This window comes from Gopherus evgoodei, chromosome 5 (genome assembly GCF_007399415.2).
Source record: "Gopherus evgoodei ecotype Sinaloan lineage chromosome 5, rGopEvg1_v1.p, whole genome shotgun sequence".
Classification (NCBI taxonomy): Eukaryota; Metazoa; Chordata; order Testudines; family Testudinidae; genus Gopherus; species Gopherus evgoodei.
In genome coordinates, this window is record NC_044326.1 from 55,524,313 (window position 1) to 55,545,461 (window position 21,149).

A 21,149-nucleotide genomic window follows, 5' to 3' on the forward strand; every position below is an offset into this window, starting at 1 on the left:
TCATGTTGTAATTACAACATCTCCTCTCTTCTTTCCAACAGAATAAGTGGAAGCACCCTGTCATACTATTGGATATAATAGAAGTGTCAGTCTTTGGTCTTCAACATTTAACCAGTGAATGAACTGCAGTACAAAACCATACCGGTAACAGTGCTCAAAGAGGTCATTCAATGTTTTATTTTTTATTTTTTTAAAACAAGAAAGAGACAGTATCCTTTTGTATTACAACAGGGACATTTTTACAACATATTATACTATAATATATATTAATACATGTAGCTAACAAGGTCTTTTTTATATTTCATTGTGGCCATATGAGCAATTCTGAGGAGGTCAGCCAACTACAAAACCACTTCAGTAGTGCCCAAGCTAATAGGCTAATAGAAAAAGGAAGTATGTGATACATGTATTCATATATAATAAAGCACCTTAGAGGAATTTTTTTAGCCCCAAGTATTATTTTCCAAATTGGACATTTAAAAGAAAAAAGGTTTTAAAATGATTTTGGGACTCCCACCCCTGCCCTACAGTTGTCACAAATGCAATGACCTGGAAACTGGGAAGGTGTTCCCTTAGCCATACCTTTTCCAAAGAGGAGTATCGGAACATTCAGCCAGTCAAGCAAACTAATCGGGCTGCAGTTGCTTTATCATGAGCATAATGGTAGATAGTATAAATGGCCATAATGTTTAAGACACCAAGAGATTAGGCAAGGCAGCAAGATGACAGGTGACAAGGACAGCAATGAAAAACATCTTTCGGTTTTGAACATGTGACCTCCTTTAGTTTACACCTCAACTTCCTAAAATCAATAGACAAAACGTAGTGATATCACTCTCTTGTTTCTGTGTGATCTATTTGCTGAGAGCATCCACTTGCCCTTCATCGAAAACTAAATACATGGGTGTGTGGAACTTTCTTTTATTTTGTGAGCACTATCACCAGTTGAACTGGGAAACAGGGAGAAACATTAATTTAAAGTATTTTACGAACTTGTAAATATGGTCTGTTTCAGCATTCCTTCTTATTTGGTTTTCATAAACATACATACAGTACTGCCAACTCCAAGCATTTAAAATTCATGAGTCAGACCCCCAAAATCATGAGATTAGCTTAAAATATTTTTTCCTTTCTTGTTATTTTCCTTCTGCTCTTTTTTTTTTTAAATACAAAGGGGCACATTTTTAAGCTTTTCTCCATAACCTTGACAGCTAGAAATTTACTTAAAAAAAAATGAATGCTGAGGTTCTTACATATTCACTTGTTTCCAGGAACTGAGGCTTAAAGTAAAATGTCCAATTTCACAAGACTCACATTAACGTGGACAACACTGAACATACAAATGCTAGTGGAAAATGAATTCAGTTTTGTAGCCAAAGTTAATCTCATCACATAATTAAATTTGTTTTTGCAATGTAATGAATTTCAGTTCATGCAGAAGTAGAAGTAGTTTATACAATTTAGGTCATTCAGCCAAGGAACTAAAACTCTACTGTATGATTCAGGTGACCAGTCATACTGTTCAAATATCATGAATGGAGAATACTCAAGGGAATACTCATAGCAAACTATTGCAAGCCGTTCCCACAGGCTGATATTTGTTTGCCCAAATATTCCGCAATACACTTTAAACAGCAAAAAAATATTCAGTCTATTCACGAACACTTTGAGAACAGCACAAAGGGTTGAATTCACTGAATCAATGATCCTCTGCAATTTTTTGCCCATCTTTTAAATTATCAGTATACACATGTGGTCACATGTGATAGAATGTATGAGCTCAAACACACTCATTCATTCAGTGGTGTCCTCCTCTCCCTGGAATATCATTTGTCCTGATGAGTTTTATACATACATTCTGTTACCTATGTGCCCAACTGAAAGATCTCTCTTTCCTCATAAGGTCTTTTGAAGGTCAAGTATATATTGAACAGTTCCTACAGTTTAATTACAATGCTGCTACTTTATTTCCTGTATTGCAGAGAATGAGCTTACTAGAAAAAGGAAAACAAATGACTAATAACAGAAATATTTTTCTTTATTAAAGACAAGGAATTAAAGTCTCAAAACAAATACTTTAACTCAGTAGTTAACAGCTGAAGAAATCTGAGCAAATGAAGTAGTCTAATTAAAAATCTTGTTTGACTATGTAGTAGCAGAGGGGATAGTTCTTCCTTTTTGATGAAATTCATCCCTACACATAAGAGTAGAACGAGGCCAAGTACCTGTGAGGCAGTGTACAGACCTTGTGCTGGTCTTCTGCATAAGGGTGAATATCACCTGTAGTGAACAAAATAAACCCTATAGATGACACTAAAATAGAAAATTAATCACATTTTTATGGTTGCCAAGTTTCACTTTTTATTTTTTACCCCCCTAATACTACTCTCCCTGACCTCAGACTTAGCTTTGGGAGCTAGTCTGAATTGATGTTCTTACAGTTAGACACAGCTAAAACTATGAGCTGGGTGGGATAACTGAAAAGATAATATTTAAAAGCACACTTACCTTATTGTTATCAAGTCATCTTCCCACAATAGGAAACATTTTTATCTGTTTTACATTCCTGGATTCTGCAAGTTTCAAGATACTCTTGTTAAGCAGCAGTGAGAAATTTATCAACAAACCAAAGTGTCTTTTGCAGGAGCTCAATTACTAAAACACAGGTAATGAAAAATGGAACAGAACTAAGTTCCCAGGTCAAGCTAGTCAAAAAGAGCTACTATTGAAAGCTGAGGGGAAATATGATAGCTTCATCTAAACACAGACCTGATGGAGTCAACACAATGTCAATGTACTTGTTAATATTCTACGTCAGTTCATATTTGCTCATGGATTTTTAATGCTATTACTTTAAAAACCTTAATAGCAGATGACAAAAGAAAAAAGGATAATACATCTGAGAGTGCCATTCCAGTTGTAAATGAATTGCTTCTTGGTGTTATGTATTACATTAGTATTTATGTGTTTGTATTATGTTCAAATAGCAGTGAATAGACAAAACTATAAATGCTATAAAATGGACAAGATATACCTCTGAAGAGTGTCTTTTTTTTCCAATCATAAATGTCTTCTGAAAAATACCTATTTGATCAGACACTTCCATATCATCAATATTTCCCTCTTTATCCTGCTATTCTTTCCCAGAAACTGTGTTTTTTACTTAAAGCAATCACTTCACGTGCAATAACCCACTAATAACTGTGTAAGGCTATTTAGATCTGACAAACAAGAGTGGATGTGTTTTGAATACTGGAAATTTAATATTGCTAAGTACTTGCAAAGTAAATGCTTACCTAAACATACAAAACCCTAGACTTAGAAGACAGAGTAACACCACATTTGCTTTAAAGAAACAAAACTCAGAGGGATTCTGTCTCTCTTTTTTTTTTTTTTGTTAAAAACCATGTACTGAATTTTAATTGTTTAGTAAAGCAAGCATCACACAATGTTTCAAAATTTTAAAATTCAGGGATAAAAGTTTACATCCAAAAAGATGAATGGAAAATTGTGCTTTCAGATAGTAAAGTTAATTATCATACAGGGGTTACCTATTTATCTCACGACTGGATTCTGGGCAAATTTGTATAAGTACTGTATATATGCGTACAGTTCATATCCAGGTACTGCATAAAACTAAAACTATGTGCTTCACTTCACGTAGCAAAGGCACCTGTGTTATTCTCCCTTTTGGACAAAAGATGATATTATGATCCAGGTTTCCTGATGAAGATTACATTTATTTTTGAATATCTCACTCCCATCTCTATGTTGAGTGGTAACATGAGCCACAAGAGAAGGCAGCGTTGTATTCCTGCTTACACTGGAAGAAGTTGCTCTGCAGGCCATTTGAAGCTTCAAACTTGTCACAAGGGAAACCAAGCAGAACTGTGAAGCAGAGGGACAGTAACAAAAGGCTATTCTGGTGTGAGGAGAAACTGGAGTCATTTCAGCTCCACAAACAGATGCTGCTAGTGGATTGACAAGTAGAGCCTGCTCCTGCCGGGGAAAGGTACAGTTTACCATTGGGACAAACGCAGAGCTCATAGATAGTCTGTCGAGGGGTTGAGGAGCTAGATGGGGAAGATGAAAAGGAACCCATTGGTAGATTTCCCAGTCGGATTATATCTGCATTTAAAAATATCTGCAGAGGGGAAAAAACAAAACAACAACTGAATTTAATTTATTTTTCCATCCTTTATATAAAATATTTTAAACTTTATTCTAATGTGTGCCTGAGAGATTAATATGAATATCTAAATAACATACATTTCTCCTGGTATTGCTAGCATGTGCTTTTGAACACACATTAGTGCACATAATTACAGTTTACGCAAATACCTCTTAATTCCTCACCCAAGACATTTATTCAACCGTAAGTGGGTGCCCATACAAAAGCTTTCTGAGAATATTTCCGGAACAGGTTGATTTTTCTCTTGTATCTTTTAAGATAGAAATTCATTCATTCCATGCAGTAGCATTTCCTTACCTTGAACAATTTGTATTTTAATAAGTGTGAAGTGCTGTTAAAGGTCATTCTCTCATGTATTACTTTAAGTAGCAGAAAATTTGTGGTGAAATATGCTAAACTGTATAATCTTAACAATAACTACATACACATAATAGTCAAATAATCATATGTGTTTACATACACTGGATAATGTGCTTACTGGATTTGAAATCAGATGAAAAAGGTTTAAGGTTAAAGTCTTGTTAAGAGCACAATCAAATTATAACCATTTGATTTCTGAGCATTGTATCTGAGTTAGAAATGTCCTTTTTACTTTCTCTCATACAAAACAACACTCAATGTTCTGAGGCTGGCCAGTTAGGAAAGGATAATGTAATAATGAATTTGTTTATAAATAGTTTTATAATATTTTGAAGGTACTTCAGCCATCTGGCAAATTGCTCAGGTTGGTGAATAAATAACCACAGTATAATAAATCTTCATAAAAACAGATGAATAAAATAATAAAAAGGTAAGTCATTCAGAGAGACAGACTGATAGAGAAAAGACCTGTGAAAAAACTGAGCTTTTAGGTGACTGGGGTTTTTTTTTTAATTAATGAGGGATGAACTGAGGAAGATAGTTTGAGTGAGAAAGTTCCACACCAAACTAAAGCAAGATCAGCCATTGCCCTAGGTGCAACACTGGAAACTCTAAACAGCAGAAGGTGTTTCAATGCAGATACAAGCCCTGGAGATAGCACTATGAGACTTATGAGGTGGTGGGGATCCTGAAATACTGCCCAGTGCCTTAATATGTTATCTACCACATTATAGGCAGCAAATATATAGAATGCATAATGGCACAGTATATACACTGCTCCTCAATTCAGTAGGCAAACATTCTTTTACATTCAACACCAGCTGTAAGTAGCAGAGAAGCCATGGGAAAGCACCACTAAACCCCTAATGGAAGTGGATGATGATGGGCAGGCTATGATTTATCAGAAAAAAAACCAAGAGGAATCCTACACAGCTAGAAGTATCCTATTGTTATATTGTTATTGAGGAAACTGCAGAAAATCTCTGAAGTTCCTGATAGGAGGAATGGAACACAAAGCTGTATGGGACATATCGTAACCCACAAGGCAATCAAGTGTGCCCACAAAGAGGTCTCCAACTGACCAAGGAAGACAGATTACCCTTGTTGGAGATTCCATACTAAGAAGAATGGAAAGAACATTCTGCAAGAGGCAGAAGACACAGGATGGTGTGCTGTCTTCCTAAAGCCAAGTAAGGGTCAACAGAATAACCTGCATAGTTATAGGCTTGTCAGATTGACATTACTCCTAGCAAAATAATGAAATGTCTGTTAAGGGACTTGATTAATAAAGAATTAAAGGAGCGTAGTATAATTAATGCCAAACAACATGGGTTTTTAGAAAACAGATTTTGCCAAACTCACTTGATATTCTTTTTGAATGAGATTACAAATTTTGCTGATAAAGGTAACAATGTTTGACTTGGTACCACACAACACTTTGATCAAGAAACTAGAATATAAAAATCAACATAGCATACATTGAATGGATTAAAAGCTGGCTACCGATTGGTCTCAAAATGTAAGTATAAATGGGAATTCGTTATTGAGTGGATGTGTTTCTACTGGGGAGTCACAAGGACCAGTTTTTGGCCCTGCACTATTTAACATTTTTTATCAATGACCTGGAGAAAAAATTGTTATTGATAAAAGTTTGTAGATGACACAAAGACTGGGAGGTGTTAGTAAATAATGAAGAGGACAGACCAGTCTAGATAACTGGGTAAGCTGGAAGCAAACAACAATATGCATTTCAATATACCCACAGGACATGGGACTCTATTCTGGGAAGCAAAGACTCTAAGAAAGACTTGAGGGTCACAACAGATAATCAACTGAACATAGGATCCTAGTGCAATGCTGTGGTCAAAAGAACTAATATGATCCTTGCCTGTATAAACAGGGGAATATTGAATAGGAATAGAGATGTATAACAGAGTAAACTGGTCCTTTCAGACTAAAGGGGACCAGAAAACCTGATTCCAGGAATGTTGGAATAAACTTAAAAATGGTCTTGTCACAGACAGACAGGAAACAGTCCCTATGCATTAGTAGATGGATGGGAAAAACCAGGACATTGTCCCTTTAAGATCCCTGGACCAGGAGCCTGTACAGAAGGATGAGGATAAGGCTCCCCTCTCTCCTGAACAACTAAGTGGGAATGTCTCCAAAAACGGGCAGTATATATGCTGCCTTGTCCCTCAGAAGAGAGAGTGTAGTGACAGGGGGAAGGATGCCAGAGCCAGTAGGCTGAGCTCCTGCAAGGAAGGACAGCATCATGGGTCCATGAAAAACAGTCTAGGGTAGAATAAGAGCTCCGTATGCAGAAGAAGAACCTGAGCTGAGTTTGAACTATTGTGTTTATTTTGGAGACATTGAGGACCACTGTGCACGGCTTTCACCTATTAACCCAGCCCCACGTGGTGGTCAGGGGTAGTCTAAAGAAATACTGCGGGGAGTTCTTAAGTGGCCCTGAATAGGGAAACCAGAGTGAGCATGCTGCAGAGTCACCTCTGGCCAAAAGTTGGTGGTCAATAAATGGCAACCCTGCTACAAGAGATGATATTGCCTCTGTATTTGGCACTGGTGTGATTGCAGCTGGAATACCGTGTCCAGTTCTGCTGTCCATAATTCAAGAAGGACTTTGATCAATTGGAGGGTTCAGAGAAGAGGCATGAAAATCATTAAAGGATTGGAAAATATTCCTTAAAGGAGCTCAATCTATTAAATTTATCAAAAAGACGATTAAGAGGTGACAATTACAGTCTAAAGTACCCACAGTGCAGAGGTATTCATTCTAGCAGGGAAAGGTATAACAAAATCAAATGGCTGAAGTTGAGCCTAGACAAATTTCAGACTAGAAATAAAGTATAAATGTTTAACAGTGAGGGTAATTAATCAGTAGTGCAACTTCACCAGGATTGTAGTATGTTCTCCATCACTGGACATTTTTAAATCAAGATGTTTTTCTAAATGATATGCTCTAGTTCAAACAGGATTTAATTTAGGGAAGTTCCATGGCCTTCTAATCTAGACCTCTGGATTTATAAACTATGAATCTATAATGGTCTTTTTTAAATCATTGTAGCTACGATTGTTCAGAACCTCAGTTTAGGTGTGTTGTACTGCTGTAGATGGGAACTTCAATGTAATCACCCTGGTGTAAGTCAGAAGAGAATCTGCTGCAATTATTTTTTCTAGTCATCTGAAGATCTGGAACATTGCTTAGTTTTAATTTCTACTTCAGGTTTCACATTGCGATGTTGTGACAACTTGATTTTGGTTTTGCTACAACATAAAAAGCAGCATTTTTGTTTTCTTTCTGTGATTAATTGCTATGAGGCATGCATTTGGCCATGCAATATGACATCATGCAAATAGAGTGGTAACAGAAGAAAGGGCAATACTACATTATTATTTGACAAGACAGCCTTGTGATATAATGGTCTTCATAAGGAACAAATCAAAGCAAAGTGACAAAAAAGATCCAAACCGCAGTGGGAATTCATAAAAGAGCATACTCTAGCTATGAGAAATGTTTAAATGAATTAGAGCTACTAGTAGGGATGTGTTTAGGGTAAAATTATGTTGAATCTGCTAAGATTTGGGCAACAAAATTATGAAATTCTTTGATTTTTTCATGTTCAGTAGCAATACTCTGACAAAGTGCTTTCTTACATTAGCTCTGGATGTTAATTAAATGCTTTTCCTTTGAAAATTCTGTGCCACAAATAAGTTTTTTGTGACAGTAGTTCACAAACCATATCTAGGCCAGAACCAGGCATGATACGACATGCACAGAGAAGAAAGGACAGTTTCCAGTGAAAGCATACAAGATATTTGACTAGTCAGAAAAACAATATGAAAAAAAAGCTATTATATTAAAACAAAATATTGTAATAATCTAAACAAAACAAAAACAAAACAAAAGGGTTTCAAAACTGTTCTGAGCCAAATGTCCCAGTTATTATGATCCCCACTTTGGCAAAATTCCCGTTCTATTCCCACACAGCCCATTCCTTCAAAACACTACTAGAACTTGTAAAAAAAAATTCCAATTTTCTTTTGATAATTTTGAAACATTTTGTTTCTATTTTGACTTTTTTAATTTAACTTTTTTTTTTACACTATTCATTAACTTAAATTTTAAATGAAAAGTTATTTGGAAGAAAATATCAAAATGGGATAGTTTAATGATTTTGAAGTTTGGTTTTGTTTTGGTTTCAAGCAATTGGCATTTTTTGATGAAAAAAAGTTTAATTGAAAAGCTCCTCACCAGCTCTATTAATTATATTCCTACCTCACAAAGGTGACACATAATTAGTTAGAGTTTACAAAGTAATCTGAAGATGAAAAACACAATACAATTGTAAAGCATTATTTTGAGGGTGGTCCAATAGACTATGAAGGGTGATCCAACAGAATAGCTGTCTACTGCCTATTTGTTCTCCCAATTCTGTTTATCACTAATTTTTAATGAATTCACTTCAGGCATTATTTCATACCTAAAATTATAGTTGCCTTCAAACAGTCATTCCTACTCAGGCAACACTAGAGCCAGGCAGAGAAAAGTCATTCATTTTCAAGGAAGACTTAGAAATTTCAAAGGCTGGATTTGTTCCAATGCAGAACAAAATCCACAAATTTCAAAATTCTCTGCAGAAGGAAATGGAGCCATAGCTCTGGGGTCGACTGCCTGGTGGCTCGCCCCACAGCTGTGATCTCTGAAAGCCAAGCATTTCCTGCTCCAAGGCAAACCACCACATGGGCTGTTTCCTGGAACCCTGTATGCTGAGGAGCCATGAACCTTAAGACTGGGACTCCCTATCAGCCCACCAGATAGCTGTCAAGGAATTGGGAGCATGGAAGGTGCTGTTTGGTAGGCTGGTAAGAAACATGCCTGATGGAGTTCCAACAGAACTAAGCCTATCAGAAATAAACCCTCTCCACAAAAATGTTTTGATTTTGATGAATCAGGAAAATCCAACAAAAAACATTTCACTCAAATTTTTCCAGCCAGCTGTAGTCACAACCTTCACTGTCAACAGATCAGGTAGCTCAGACTTCTTTCCAAACTTACTGGACCAGATAAATAGAGCCATATAAATACTTAGATGACCAAAGTGAATTCTGATCTCAGTTACACAGCTATAAATCTGGAGAGACTCTGTTGACTTCACTGGAATTTTCACAAGTGTAACTAAAATTGAAGTTTGACCCAATAATTATAATTTTTTTATTGAATGATATCATTTATTTTGATGAATAAGTCACAGAAGCCAAAAGATATTAAGGATAAAAAGCCACAGAAGATCAGGAGAAAAGTGTACTATCAATGTCTTGTAAGGTTTGAGAAGATACAAATAATGGTGTTTCAACCACTTCTTTGGGGATGAATGTCAACAGTCTCAGTGAGATATATATCATAATATTCAGCATAATTTTTAATGTCATTATTTATTTATTATTATGGTAGTAGTCAGAGGCCTGAGACAGGGATCGGGCCCCATTATGCTAGGTAATGTATAAATTAAAAAAATAAAGACAATTCTCTCCCCAAGACATCCTGCAGTCTAGGATTATAACAACTAGGCACAAAAGGTGGATAAACAAAGGGAGATGGAGTGTTTGCATATATGACTAGAGGGTATGTCTGCACAGCTGCTGGGAGCAAGTTTTGCAGTCATGGTTACCATGCTAAAAATAGCTGTGTAGACATTGCTTTGAGATTCTGGTTCGGGCTAGAGCTTGGTTCTGAAGCCCACCCCGTGCCCCTCAGACTTCAGAGTCCAAAGTCCAGCCCAACCTGGAATGTCCACTTTGCTATTTTTAGTGGACTTTCTAGCATGAGCCCTGCTAACACAACTCTATTGACCCAGGCTGCAAGACTTGTCCCAGCAGCTGTGTAGACATACCTAGAGTCTTTTTTCTTGATTACACTTGGCCTTTAGCCAATGTCATGCTGCTAAAGTTCAGAGTCTGTTACATGGGAGCAGTTTGGGTAAATATGAGAATCAGAATTAGGTTTCATAAGAGCTGGGCTAGGTAAGTCATATTTTGGACTACTGAGTTGCCACCATCAAATAATCCTTTAAACTTGTTACTGTTATATGCTGGTAATGTTTTGGTTCATCTCAACAAACTTTTATTTGCAGGAGTACCAAAAGCTACTAGGTACGAGATGCAAGTAGCATTATTCAGAAATGATCTGAACATCTTTGAACTTTTCTTCTATGTTTATATGTGGAAGTAATAGTCAACTAGAAGCCAGGGGGATGCATTTGCAATGACCGAATGTTCTTTTTTTCCTCTTATGTGAGCTGATAGGATCTTTTAATGCCCAGAGTTTCTGATTCCATTTTATGTGTAAATGATTGCTGCTTTAAACCATTGGCTATGGTTTATTTATAGAGTAATACATAGTGCACAATTATATGCCAAGCTGTAATTGAATCAAAGGATTCTGCTGATAACTTGAATCACAAGGGTGCAACTCAAGTGCTTTATAAAGGGCAGCAGAACCTGAGACTAAATTACAGCCTCCAGTAGTCAATCTGGGATCATGCATTATTATTTATAATACGGATAAAAGGATTATTATAATACTGAAGTAAATAAAAAGAAAATGCATCAACCAGCAGAAGTTAGAATGCTTGCAAAGACTTTCAGTTTGTGCTGTGAGAGGCTAAGGATTATACTGCACAAGAAATAGAACTGGAGGAAAAGTATTTGGTAAACTGTTATAGTCTTCAAAAAAAATCCCACAAAACTTTAAAATTCTTCTTAAATAAAAGAGAAGTCTATCTTTCACTGCTTAATCCATGGCAAATTCATAATGTTCTGCTAATATGGTTATAACAAATTTATTCCAAGTGTTATACAATTCCTTCCTTGTAATATTTTCTACAGAAAGAAAATACAGATTCAATACATTTATCTCAAGTGATTTACAGAATAAGTAAATGTCTCCAAACCTTATGAAGTTCAATTTGATTAGGTAGTATATGAACAAAACAAAAGAACTATTTTCTAGTATAAAACCTCTAGTCTCTAATACGGCAAACACCGTGTGCACAAAGACTGATTGACAGAGGTTGTGTTTATTACAGAAGGGCAAAAATTACTTTTAAAATGTATCTGACTGCACTTATGAATGTGATATACTAATAGAACAATAATGATAAATTCTCTAGTCATTAGTAAGCTAACAAGGAAGTAGATTGTAAACTATTTATTAGGAATAATTTTTAATTGTATTAGTCTCTGTGATTGAAATTCTCTCATGTAATTTTTCTCCACGTACTTGCTTTGTCAATTTCTTATACAACTTAGTGCACATGAATGGTGCTGGACTGCTAGCCGTGAACACTGAAGTCCCCTGCATGTCCACAGAAAAATACAAAATGGGCATCAACAGTCATGCTCTTCCAGACTGCTCAACCAAAACGTATTCTAGAAGGGCCACTTTTGGGATAAAAAGATAATTTAGTCTTCATGCTCAGTAAGTCTTTGGGCTATCTGCTGGGAACTGGAATGGCATTCTGGTGCTTCTTGTACTATCATATATAAGCACACGGGGACATGCATTCCAGTAACTCTGATACAGATGTTCTGATATGGAAATCTGTCTCTTAGGAACTGAATTAAGTCTGCCAGATCATGACTCATAAGTTCCCTACCTACCATCAGTTAGTCAGTACTATTTGCTGTCACCACTGACCCAGATGACAGATGAAATGCTGACCCACAAGAACCCAGTGTGGTAGCCTGCTACCAATCTCTTGAGCTCTCCATTTCCCAGAACCTGGAATTATAAGGACACTTGGACTTTTTGTAGGGGATGAGGGAAGAGGGGAGTGGAAAGAGGGTAAGATATCTGCTACCTCTACATCCAGCAAACCCCCTACCACCTCCTCACAGCATTTGCTATACCACACAAAGTTGCTAAGGCCAAAAATTTCACATGATGGAGACAGGGATTGAACATTTATATGGAGATCAAGAATATCCACAGTTATCATAATTAATGGTAACAAAAATGTTGTGGAAAGGATATTAATCTTCATGCTTCAATGCTTAAAGCAATCTCAGTTAGACATCAGGATGAGTCCAAAGGGGCAGGGAATCACAAATTATTTGCCTGTGCAGATTGCTTACATCTTTCACTGAAGCATTTTGTACAGCCCAATGTTGGAGAGAGGATATCAGATATGATGGACCTTGGTATGATCCAGTATGGAATTCCTGTGTTTATTCAGGGACAGATCCATGGATGTTCTTTTGCTGAACATAAAAGTTAGCAGCATTAGAAGAATTAAACAATGTCTCATAATTTTTGCTATGATAACTATCTATTAGGGGTGGTGCTTGTCTGGTAGGGGGTGGGCAGGAAAGTAATGTTTCATGACAACTATTAATGAATTAACTAATCATTATGGAATCAAATACCTAGGAAATCCCAGATGTGTATAAAGTTTTGGTTTCCATGCTTTTCATGTTGATTTAAGAATTAAACAAATGCTCCAATTTGGTATTCAGCCAAGAAGCTGTCAGGTTTGTGTTGAGATAATTTATTAACATTCTAAACAGAGACTTGTGTTAGGAGTAAAATATCTGCAATTCTTATCTGAGAATGGAGCCTTCTTTTATCATCTGAATAGTTTTGTCAATCTTGCTACAACACCATAACATTCACAGGCAGTTATGTCTGAATACGTAAGTGAATCTGAATTTTGGATAAAGAATCTAATCAATTTAACTTTTCTTATGTGCTCATTACCAAAGTATCTAGGCTAAACTAGGTCATTGAATGTCATTTACAAAAATACCTTACATGGAGATGAGAGAACAGTTCTTCAGAAGAATGGTCAGGAAGGCAAACAGCAGTCAGAGTACATGACAAAATCCCTCATCAACCCATGGGCTAGAGGTTATCCTCACAACCGTTGGTTCACAACTATCACAGGTGCCACCTTCCTCCTTGACCCAGGAGTGCTCAACCCCTGCTCTGCCCCAGACCCCGTCCCACCTCTTCACACCCCTGTTCTGCCCCCTCCCCTGAGTGTGCCTTATCTCCGCTTCCCCACCTCCCCCCAGTGCCTCCTGCATGCTGCAGAACAGCTGATCGCGGTGGGCGGGAGCTGCTGGGAGGAATGGGGAGGAGTTGATTGGTGGGGACACTGACGGGTGGCAGGCACTGGTGGGAAGGAGGGGAGCTGGCTGCTGGTGAGTGATAAGCACCCACTAATTGTTTTCCATGGGTGCGCCAGCCCTGGAATCAGCACCTATGATTATTATTATAATAAAACATTTTTAACAGCACCATAGATGGGCATAGTGCTGAACCGAGAAATTAAAGAGACACTCACTGCCTCAAAGAGCTAACAGTTTAAAAAAAGTTTGAGTATTACATCCGTACATGAGAAATGCCATTAAAGTTAGAGCAAGAGTAGTAAGACACAGACACTAGCTGGAAAACGCAATATGACTCAAGGACGTATTAGACTGGGCAAGGGTAATGGAGGTTGGAGGCTAGTAGAAAAAAAATCTACATTGTCACTAATCCTAACATGGTCACATTGGACACATTATTTTTGCCCTCTCCTCCTCCTCAGTGGTTGACATGAGAGAAGAACTGTACAACCTGTATTCTCCACTATAAGAAAGTCTGTGGGAAGGTGCTAAGAATGGGTGAGGAGTGGATGGGGAGTGGGCAAAGCCACAAATTCACTCCCTCCACTCAGACACAATGACCAGTGGAAACAGTGGAAGAAACATTTGTGTGGAGAAATAAGCTATGCCTCCAAAGAATGAAGTTGTTTAGGCACCCCACATAGCTAGAGAGAATCATGGGAGAAATGGTTACTGTGACATATCTTTAGGGGGTTTCGTTGGCCATATGCTGTCCATTGCAGAATGCTGAGCCTAAAGGTTTAGTTTTGCTCTAAAACAGTTGTTTCCTTGGGTCATTTGAAATGCATCATATACATTCCTTCTCTTTAAATAAGATTTTCTGAGGGTTGCACTAGTATGAAGGGAATGTTGGAAGAAGTGGGTTTTGAAGAAAAATTGAAAAAGAGGCACAGAACAAGAGTGGAGAATCTAGGCTTAGTGCCAGAAAAAATATCATTGTGCTTTAAGTATGCTGCATGGAAATTAAAGATCCCTTGGAAATTTTCATAAAAGTAGAGCTCTGACCCAAAGTCCTTGGCCACAACATTCCTGTATGTATTGTAATACACTATGTTGTGCAATGGTTGGTGGCTACCCATCACCACAGATGTGGATATATTTCAAAGCTGTTATATGCATTTTGTATAGTTTGTGAAACATTTGCGATTCTTTGGGGAAGCTGTGATATATAAACACAAGGAGACAGATTTTCAAAAGAGCTCAGTTTTCAGTTAGGTACCTAAATGAAGTGGCCAGATTTTCAAAAGTACTTGGAACCCAGCAATTCCCACTAAGAACATTTTGAAAATCTAGCCACTTCACTGAATTGTCTAGTTGGGAACTGAGCTCTCTAGATGCTATCATCCAAAATTTCTTATTATTATTTCATTTTTAGGTAAGAAAATTAGAAGAGTTTTTCTCATTCCAGTCACCACTATCACACATTAACTGAGTTACAACAAAACCAAGGATTGATTTTCATTTTGCTCTGGTAGCATTTTATACCCACTTTGCACAAGTATAAACGCCCACACAAGCGGAAAGTCCTGCCCCAAACATCTATTTATACTGAACTTATCACTGAAATATCACATAGATGGTGTGGTATATCATTGAAGTAGAGCTTTCAATCTCTCAGAGAGGCAATAATAATTTAAAGCGAGAGCAGTTAAACCGAATTGAGGAAAGTTAGAACATATAACACCTCTTCCTTTCTCAGGCCTTGTCAAGATTTCATTCCAAATTTAAGATTCATTGATTGGGTCCAAAATTTCAATTTAACACACTCTGTGCACATTCACACAATGTAATTGTGTATATATGCAAAATCCTAGCTCATACCTACCTCTGTACCAGGACTCTGGTGACAGATTTGGGGAAATTTGTCCTCTGCTGCTCTGTTAAGCAGCATTCCATGCCATGCTATTTCTAAGACAAATACTCACATCTGTATTTTGTTAACATTCTTTTTTCTGAGAGAAATGGTGTGAATAAAATGTAACTATTCACATGATTTTTTAGAAAGCAAACAAAGAATAATTTATGAGCCAGGGTGAAGTAAATCCACTTTTAAATTCAGGCAGCTATAGAGAATTTTTTACCATATACACCTGGTTCTTACATACAGTATCACTTAAATAGTTTCTTTATAATTTATTTTTTATATAATTACTTTTTTTGCTGGATAGAACTGCATAGTATTTCATTGCAGACTGAGCTTACCTCCCCTTCTGTGGACTGCAAGTGCAGTTCTTTCCTACACGTTGCCTTTAAATCTCCAGCAGCTGCACTAACTTGTACTCCCTTGGGAGCTTCCATTATCAAAGATCTAGTTGGAGACTCAAGTCTGAAAAAGAAAAGTATCCATTAATAAAAAAACCCAGTCCTCATAAAAACAGCATGTGCTGATGTAAATCCATTGTCAAGACAAAGAAAATGAAAATTCAATTGTTCCATGACTTATTTATTATTCTTTGTGACTCCGATTCAAGAAAGCACCAAAGCATGCACTTAAGCCCCTCATTGTTCAAGAAAGTATTTAAGTATGTACTTAACTTTAAGCAATGGGATTTATGCACATGTTTGCTGTACTGCTTAGGGATGCTTTCTTGAACTGAGGCGTAATTTAGCTGATAGTTGCTCTGAGACTGAATTGTCGTTAGTACAGATATGCTTTCTACTGTGACTATATGCTGAAAAGTGATGTCTAACCTGTGTATGCAATGCCAGATGTACATTTAAACAAAATCCAAATTGAAATGTTTCCTTTGAATTTTTTTTAACAACAGTTTCAATTCTGTTGGACCTCTTCTTCCTTCACAACATACAAATAACTCCTACTAACTGCACTGGAGCTACTCACATGCTTGGGGATGAGGAGGCGATTGAGGAGTGAGCGATCGATTAAGTCAGGGGTTGGCAATCTCTGGCACACATCTTGCTAGGGTAATCACCCTGGTGGGCCGGGCCAGTTTGTTTACCTGCCGCGTCCGCAGGTTTGGCCGATGGTGGCTCCCACTGGCCGCAGTTCACTGCTCAGGCCAATGGTGACGGCAGAATGTGGCACAGGCCAAGGGATGTGCTTGCCGGGGCTTCCCACCACCCCCATTGGCCTGCCAGTGGGAGCCGCGATCGGCAGAACCTGTGGACGCGGCAGGTTAACAAACTGGCCCAGCCCACCAGCGTGCTTACCCTGGCAAGCCGTGAGGTTGCCGACCCCTGGATTAAGCTCTCAGCCTATATTATTCTGCTTTCTGCACACATTTCACCCCCTTCTGCAAACTGCTCACTGACCGTTTCAACCCCACAATATCTGCCATATTCTCTGTATCGCTTCCCATTGCAATAACCACATTTCTTTTTTTGTCCCTCCACTAGTTCCCCCTTCTCTATCTCTTCTTTTCCTCACACTCTCTGTTCTCAAGATCCTGGACCACTCAAAGCCAAGGGGTGAGCTCTCTCTCTATATTGCTAGCTCACAGTACTCCACTCTTCTCTGCAACTGAGAGTTGTAGTGGTGAGGATTTGTGGTGATGGTGCTCATGTGCAGGACTTATAAGGACAGATGATCTAGTGGACAGGGCCCTGCACTGGGATTCAAGAGGTGTGGATTCAATGCCTGGATCAGCCAAAGACTTATTATATGATCTTATTTGGTATGAGCAAGCTTGAACAAATCACAATCTACACAATTGCTCAGTTGTCCATTTGTAAAATGAGGATAGTACTGCCTAACCTCACAGACGTGTTATGAAGGTGAAATCTATTAATAATCATGAGGTGCTCAGATACTATCACAATGAGAGCCAGTTCATCAGCTAGATAGATAGCTGGGAGAAAAGTGGCAGAAGTGGTTTGTTCTTCTGCATTTTCCTTCTATCAGTTCGACCCCTGGGTAGTATATCATAATCACCCAGAAGTATAACAAAACACATTTATAAGGGGAAGAAGAAAGGAATTGTTTGATATAAAGGATTTGCCAGCTAAAGTCAACTGAAATAGCTATTAAGTAGCATAGACAACTAGATTTAGGCATATTGTAATGTTTTATTTATTTATTTATTTATTTTGCCGACAGGAGATAGCAGTCTTGGATTATCTTCCTGAAGCCAAAAATACCACATTACATCAGGGATAATGGAGATGAGGTATGAACTGAATGTCATGAAGATAGCATCTGTAAAATATTTCTGACTGCTGGGTGTCCCCGGCACTCAACGGGAATAAACCTGAAAGCAATTATTTGAAAGTACAAAATATAACTTAAATATGTTGTTCGGATATGAAATGATCAGGTACTAAGCATTTTATGCCTGTGTTTAAAGGCAAATCAAAACATGAACACATTATCTTCTGTTAAAGAACGGGAAAGAGAGCTTTTTTGAAGACACATGTAAGATTCTTTGTGCTGAATGATTTTGTTTCATGAAAAATGAAACAGCAACTAGTCCTGATTATTAATTATGGTTATCACCAACATAAAGCACATAAAGGAACAAAGAATAGGAAATGGAGGTAAAGGGAAAAAATCCTCTAAAGGAAGGAAGGAAGCTTAAAACATCAATTGTTAAAAATGACAGTTAATGAGAATCACCATGAAAAATACACTCTCTTTAAAAGGACCCATCTTCTAGGTTTGAAAAACATGATTGATCCTTTCATTCATCATTTTGGGGTAATTATATTATTATTGCTATTATACATAAAGGCAACTGGAAAGTATCTAACTTTAGTATTCTGTAGTGGATTCTCTTTATTCTTTTTTTTTTGTTTAAGTAGATAACTGCTAGTAAAAGATTTTGTGGCTACTTTCACCAATGCAAAAGAATGTAAATATTCATCAAGATGTCATATATACAAACAAAAATCTCTAATATGTAGTTATATATTCTATTTGTTTATCATCAGTCTCATTATTTTACCATTCTTGTAAATCAAGAACAGAGACCTGTATATATAATATATATTTTGTAATTATCATAATTTTATTCTACACTTTTGACATCTCTTTTTTAAGCATCAGATTGCATTCTCCTGCAGTAACCAGAAGCCAGTCTAAATTGTTTTCATAGGAAATTTAGGACACAGTTTAGCAGTCCGATTCACAACACACAAATGTTGGTCTGTGCAGATCTCATTGCAGAAATATACATATTATCCATTTAGGTATTTTATTAATGTTATAGAGTGGACTTTTCAAAAATGCTGACTTTTGGGATAATTCAATTTTACTACTCAGTATATTTCAATGTGTGTAATGTTATTTATAACTTTATTTTCTATAATCTCTATACCTCCTATGAGTTACTTTCATCATCTCTTAGTCAGGAGGATGTAACTGCCTTCTGTTATAAGTATTGCACTGAATGGATGACATTAACAATTCCACATTACTGCTGGCTTCGGAAATTCTAAACCACTATTGATTTTGCCTGGAAGTTTTCCAGTAGCAGGTATAGTGTTGCATACGCTGATCTGTGTTGGGTAATATCTGTCACAGCACTGAAATCTTTTCTATAGGATCACTAACATTTATTTGCAATAAACATGCCACAGTACAGCTCAGAATTGTCTACTCTAGTTTCAACATGATTAGTCAATTTTCCACCAGTTTTATGAAACTGGTAAGTCAATGATTGCATGAATCTAAAAGATCTGAACAATGAATTCCTGAAGAAACTACTAATATTGTATTTCTGTGCACAGCTGAAAGAAATTTAAGCATTTTCAAAAAACAAAAGAATGTAAGCAGTTAATTAAAATTATTAATTTCAGCAATGTGATGTAAGGATGAATTGCTGAAGTGATTTGCAGTGTAGTTTTAAAAAGCTGCTAGTACAAATGATTTTTCCTATCTTTTTACAGTTACTTCTGTATTTTTATTATTCTTTTACTTATTATACATCTGGAAAGAATCTTAGGAGATGTGTTACCTGAAACTATCAAATAAAAAAGTAAAAGCCTATACGTTCAGAGAGATTTTTTCCTCAGTAGGTGTTGCCAGGGGATACTCAGGCCCATGATGTAGAATAACACTTGTTGTTTGTCTCAGTTTTATTTTCTAAAAGATTTTATCTTTGCCATAAACCTATTGCAACATTGCATGATACCATATTCATGCCTCTAAAAATGCATAATTTAAATGGCAGCAAAATTCTCTTCTGAATTCTACTTTCTTTTCAAATTTACCTATGGCCTGTCAGAGTGGCATTTACTTCTGTAAGTGATTCCTAGTCATATGATTTCATTTTTTTCTACCCAAGATAACAAGCAGATCCAACAGAGCAGAAAACTTTATACTACCTCTGTTATTAGACAGACACCTTAATGTAACAGGAAAGAGAAGTATGTTTTAAAAATAAGGACCTTTAAAAATGTAATCTGCCAATTCCAGACAGAACAGCTATCCAGACTAAACCAATCTCAATATTTCTGTTCAAAGGTCAAATGACACGTGACACTAAATTGAAATGACACACGAACCTTACATTTATGATATTCCATTGTGCTGGATCTGAGAAGACTGGTTGATGGTCCACTAATGAATTGAATTACCCAAACAACGAGCAGATTGATGATGTTACCAATCTTACATTTACATTAAACCTTTCACCCAGAGGGCTCCTCAGACACTATTACAAACAGAGGATCACTTTGCCTGCTTCTGAAGGCCAACCCTTTTGGGGCGAAATGTGTCATCTGTCCACAGCAACACTATACTTAAGCTACAAGGAGCAATTTAGGAAGGCATAATTTAATTACTCACCTCTGAATATGGCTAAGAATAACATATGATGGGTAAGGGGCCAGGACCTGAGTGTCTCCATCTCATGCAATTTCAAGGTACCCTCTGTTGAAAATTTTTTTAGGGGGGCTTGTTTTGCTTCATTGTTCCTCTTCCTCATCTGCTCAGAAAACATACAGGCCCTGATTCACAGTGAGCTGGTTGTGGCTCCATGATTCTCAGCCACTCAATGGAATGCAGAGCACTAGAGAGCCTAATCTAACTTGTCTAGTGGAATTTACCTCAGTGGAGCATCAGGCATAGGGTCTTCTACTCCACTCTAACCCTTTCCACGTCTGCCTCATTGCCAGTCCACCACTTACATGTCTCTGTCCTCCCCTTTACACAGAGTTGGTAGGGAAGCTGGTACAGGGTTACATCAACTGGCTTTACATTGGCAGAGATTCGCCCAACACAGGGAGAATTCTCCTGTGGGAATCTGATAGACTTCATGTTTGCTGTGTGTCCCCTGAGCAGAAAATCGAGCCCACAATATTCAGTAGAACCACCAAACCAAATGTCAATTTCTATAGATAGGGCCTGTAATTTCTCTTCCCATGGTATCACTGGAGTCCTTTCCCTCTAGCATGTGCAAGTAGCTAGTAAAACTTAAACCATTGCAGGCTAAGTCTGCTAAAAAGGAAC

General features: G+C 37.2%; 1 protein-coding gene across 3 annotated transcripts in view; it reads right to left on the reverse strand.

The window, feature by feature from the left end:
* Positions 1-3,441: 3,441 nt before the first annotated feature.
* Positions 3,442-21,149, reverse strand: part of SGCZ (sarcoglycan zeta) — a 386,520-nt gene continuing 368,812 nt past the window's right edge. For all 3 annotated transcript variants that reach the window (XM_030565438.1, XM_030565439.1, XM_030565437.1), the window contains 2 exons: positions 15,944-16,067; positions 3,442-4,144 (listed from right to left, as the gene is read on the reverse strand). In XM_030565438.1, the coding sequence (XP_030421298.1) occupies positions 3,950-4,144; positions 15,944-16,067 (319 nt within the window). In that variant the 3' untranslated portion in view covers positions 3,442-3,949. The remainder of the gene's footprint in view (positions 4,145-15,943; positions 16,068-21,149) is intronic.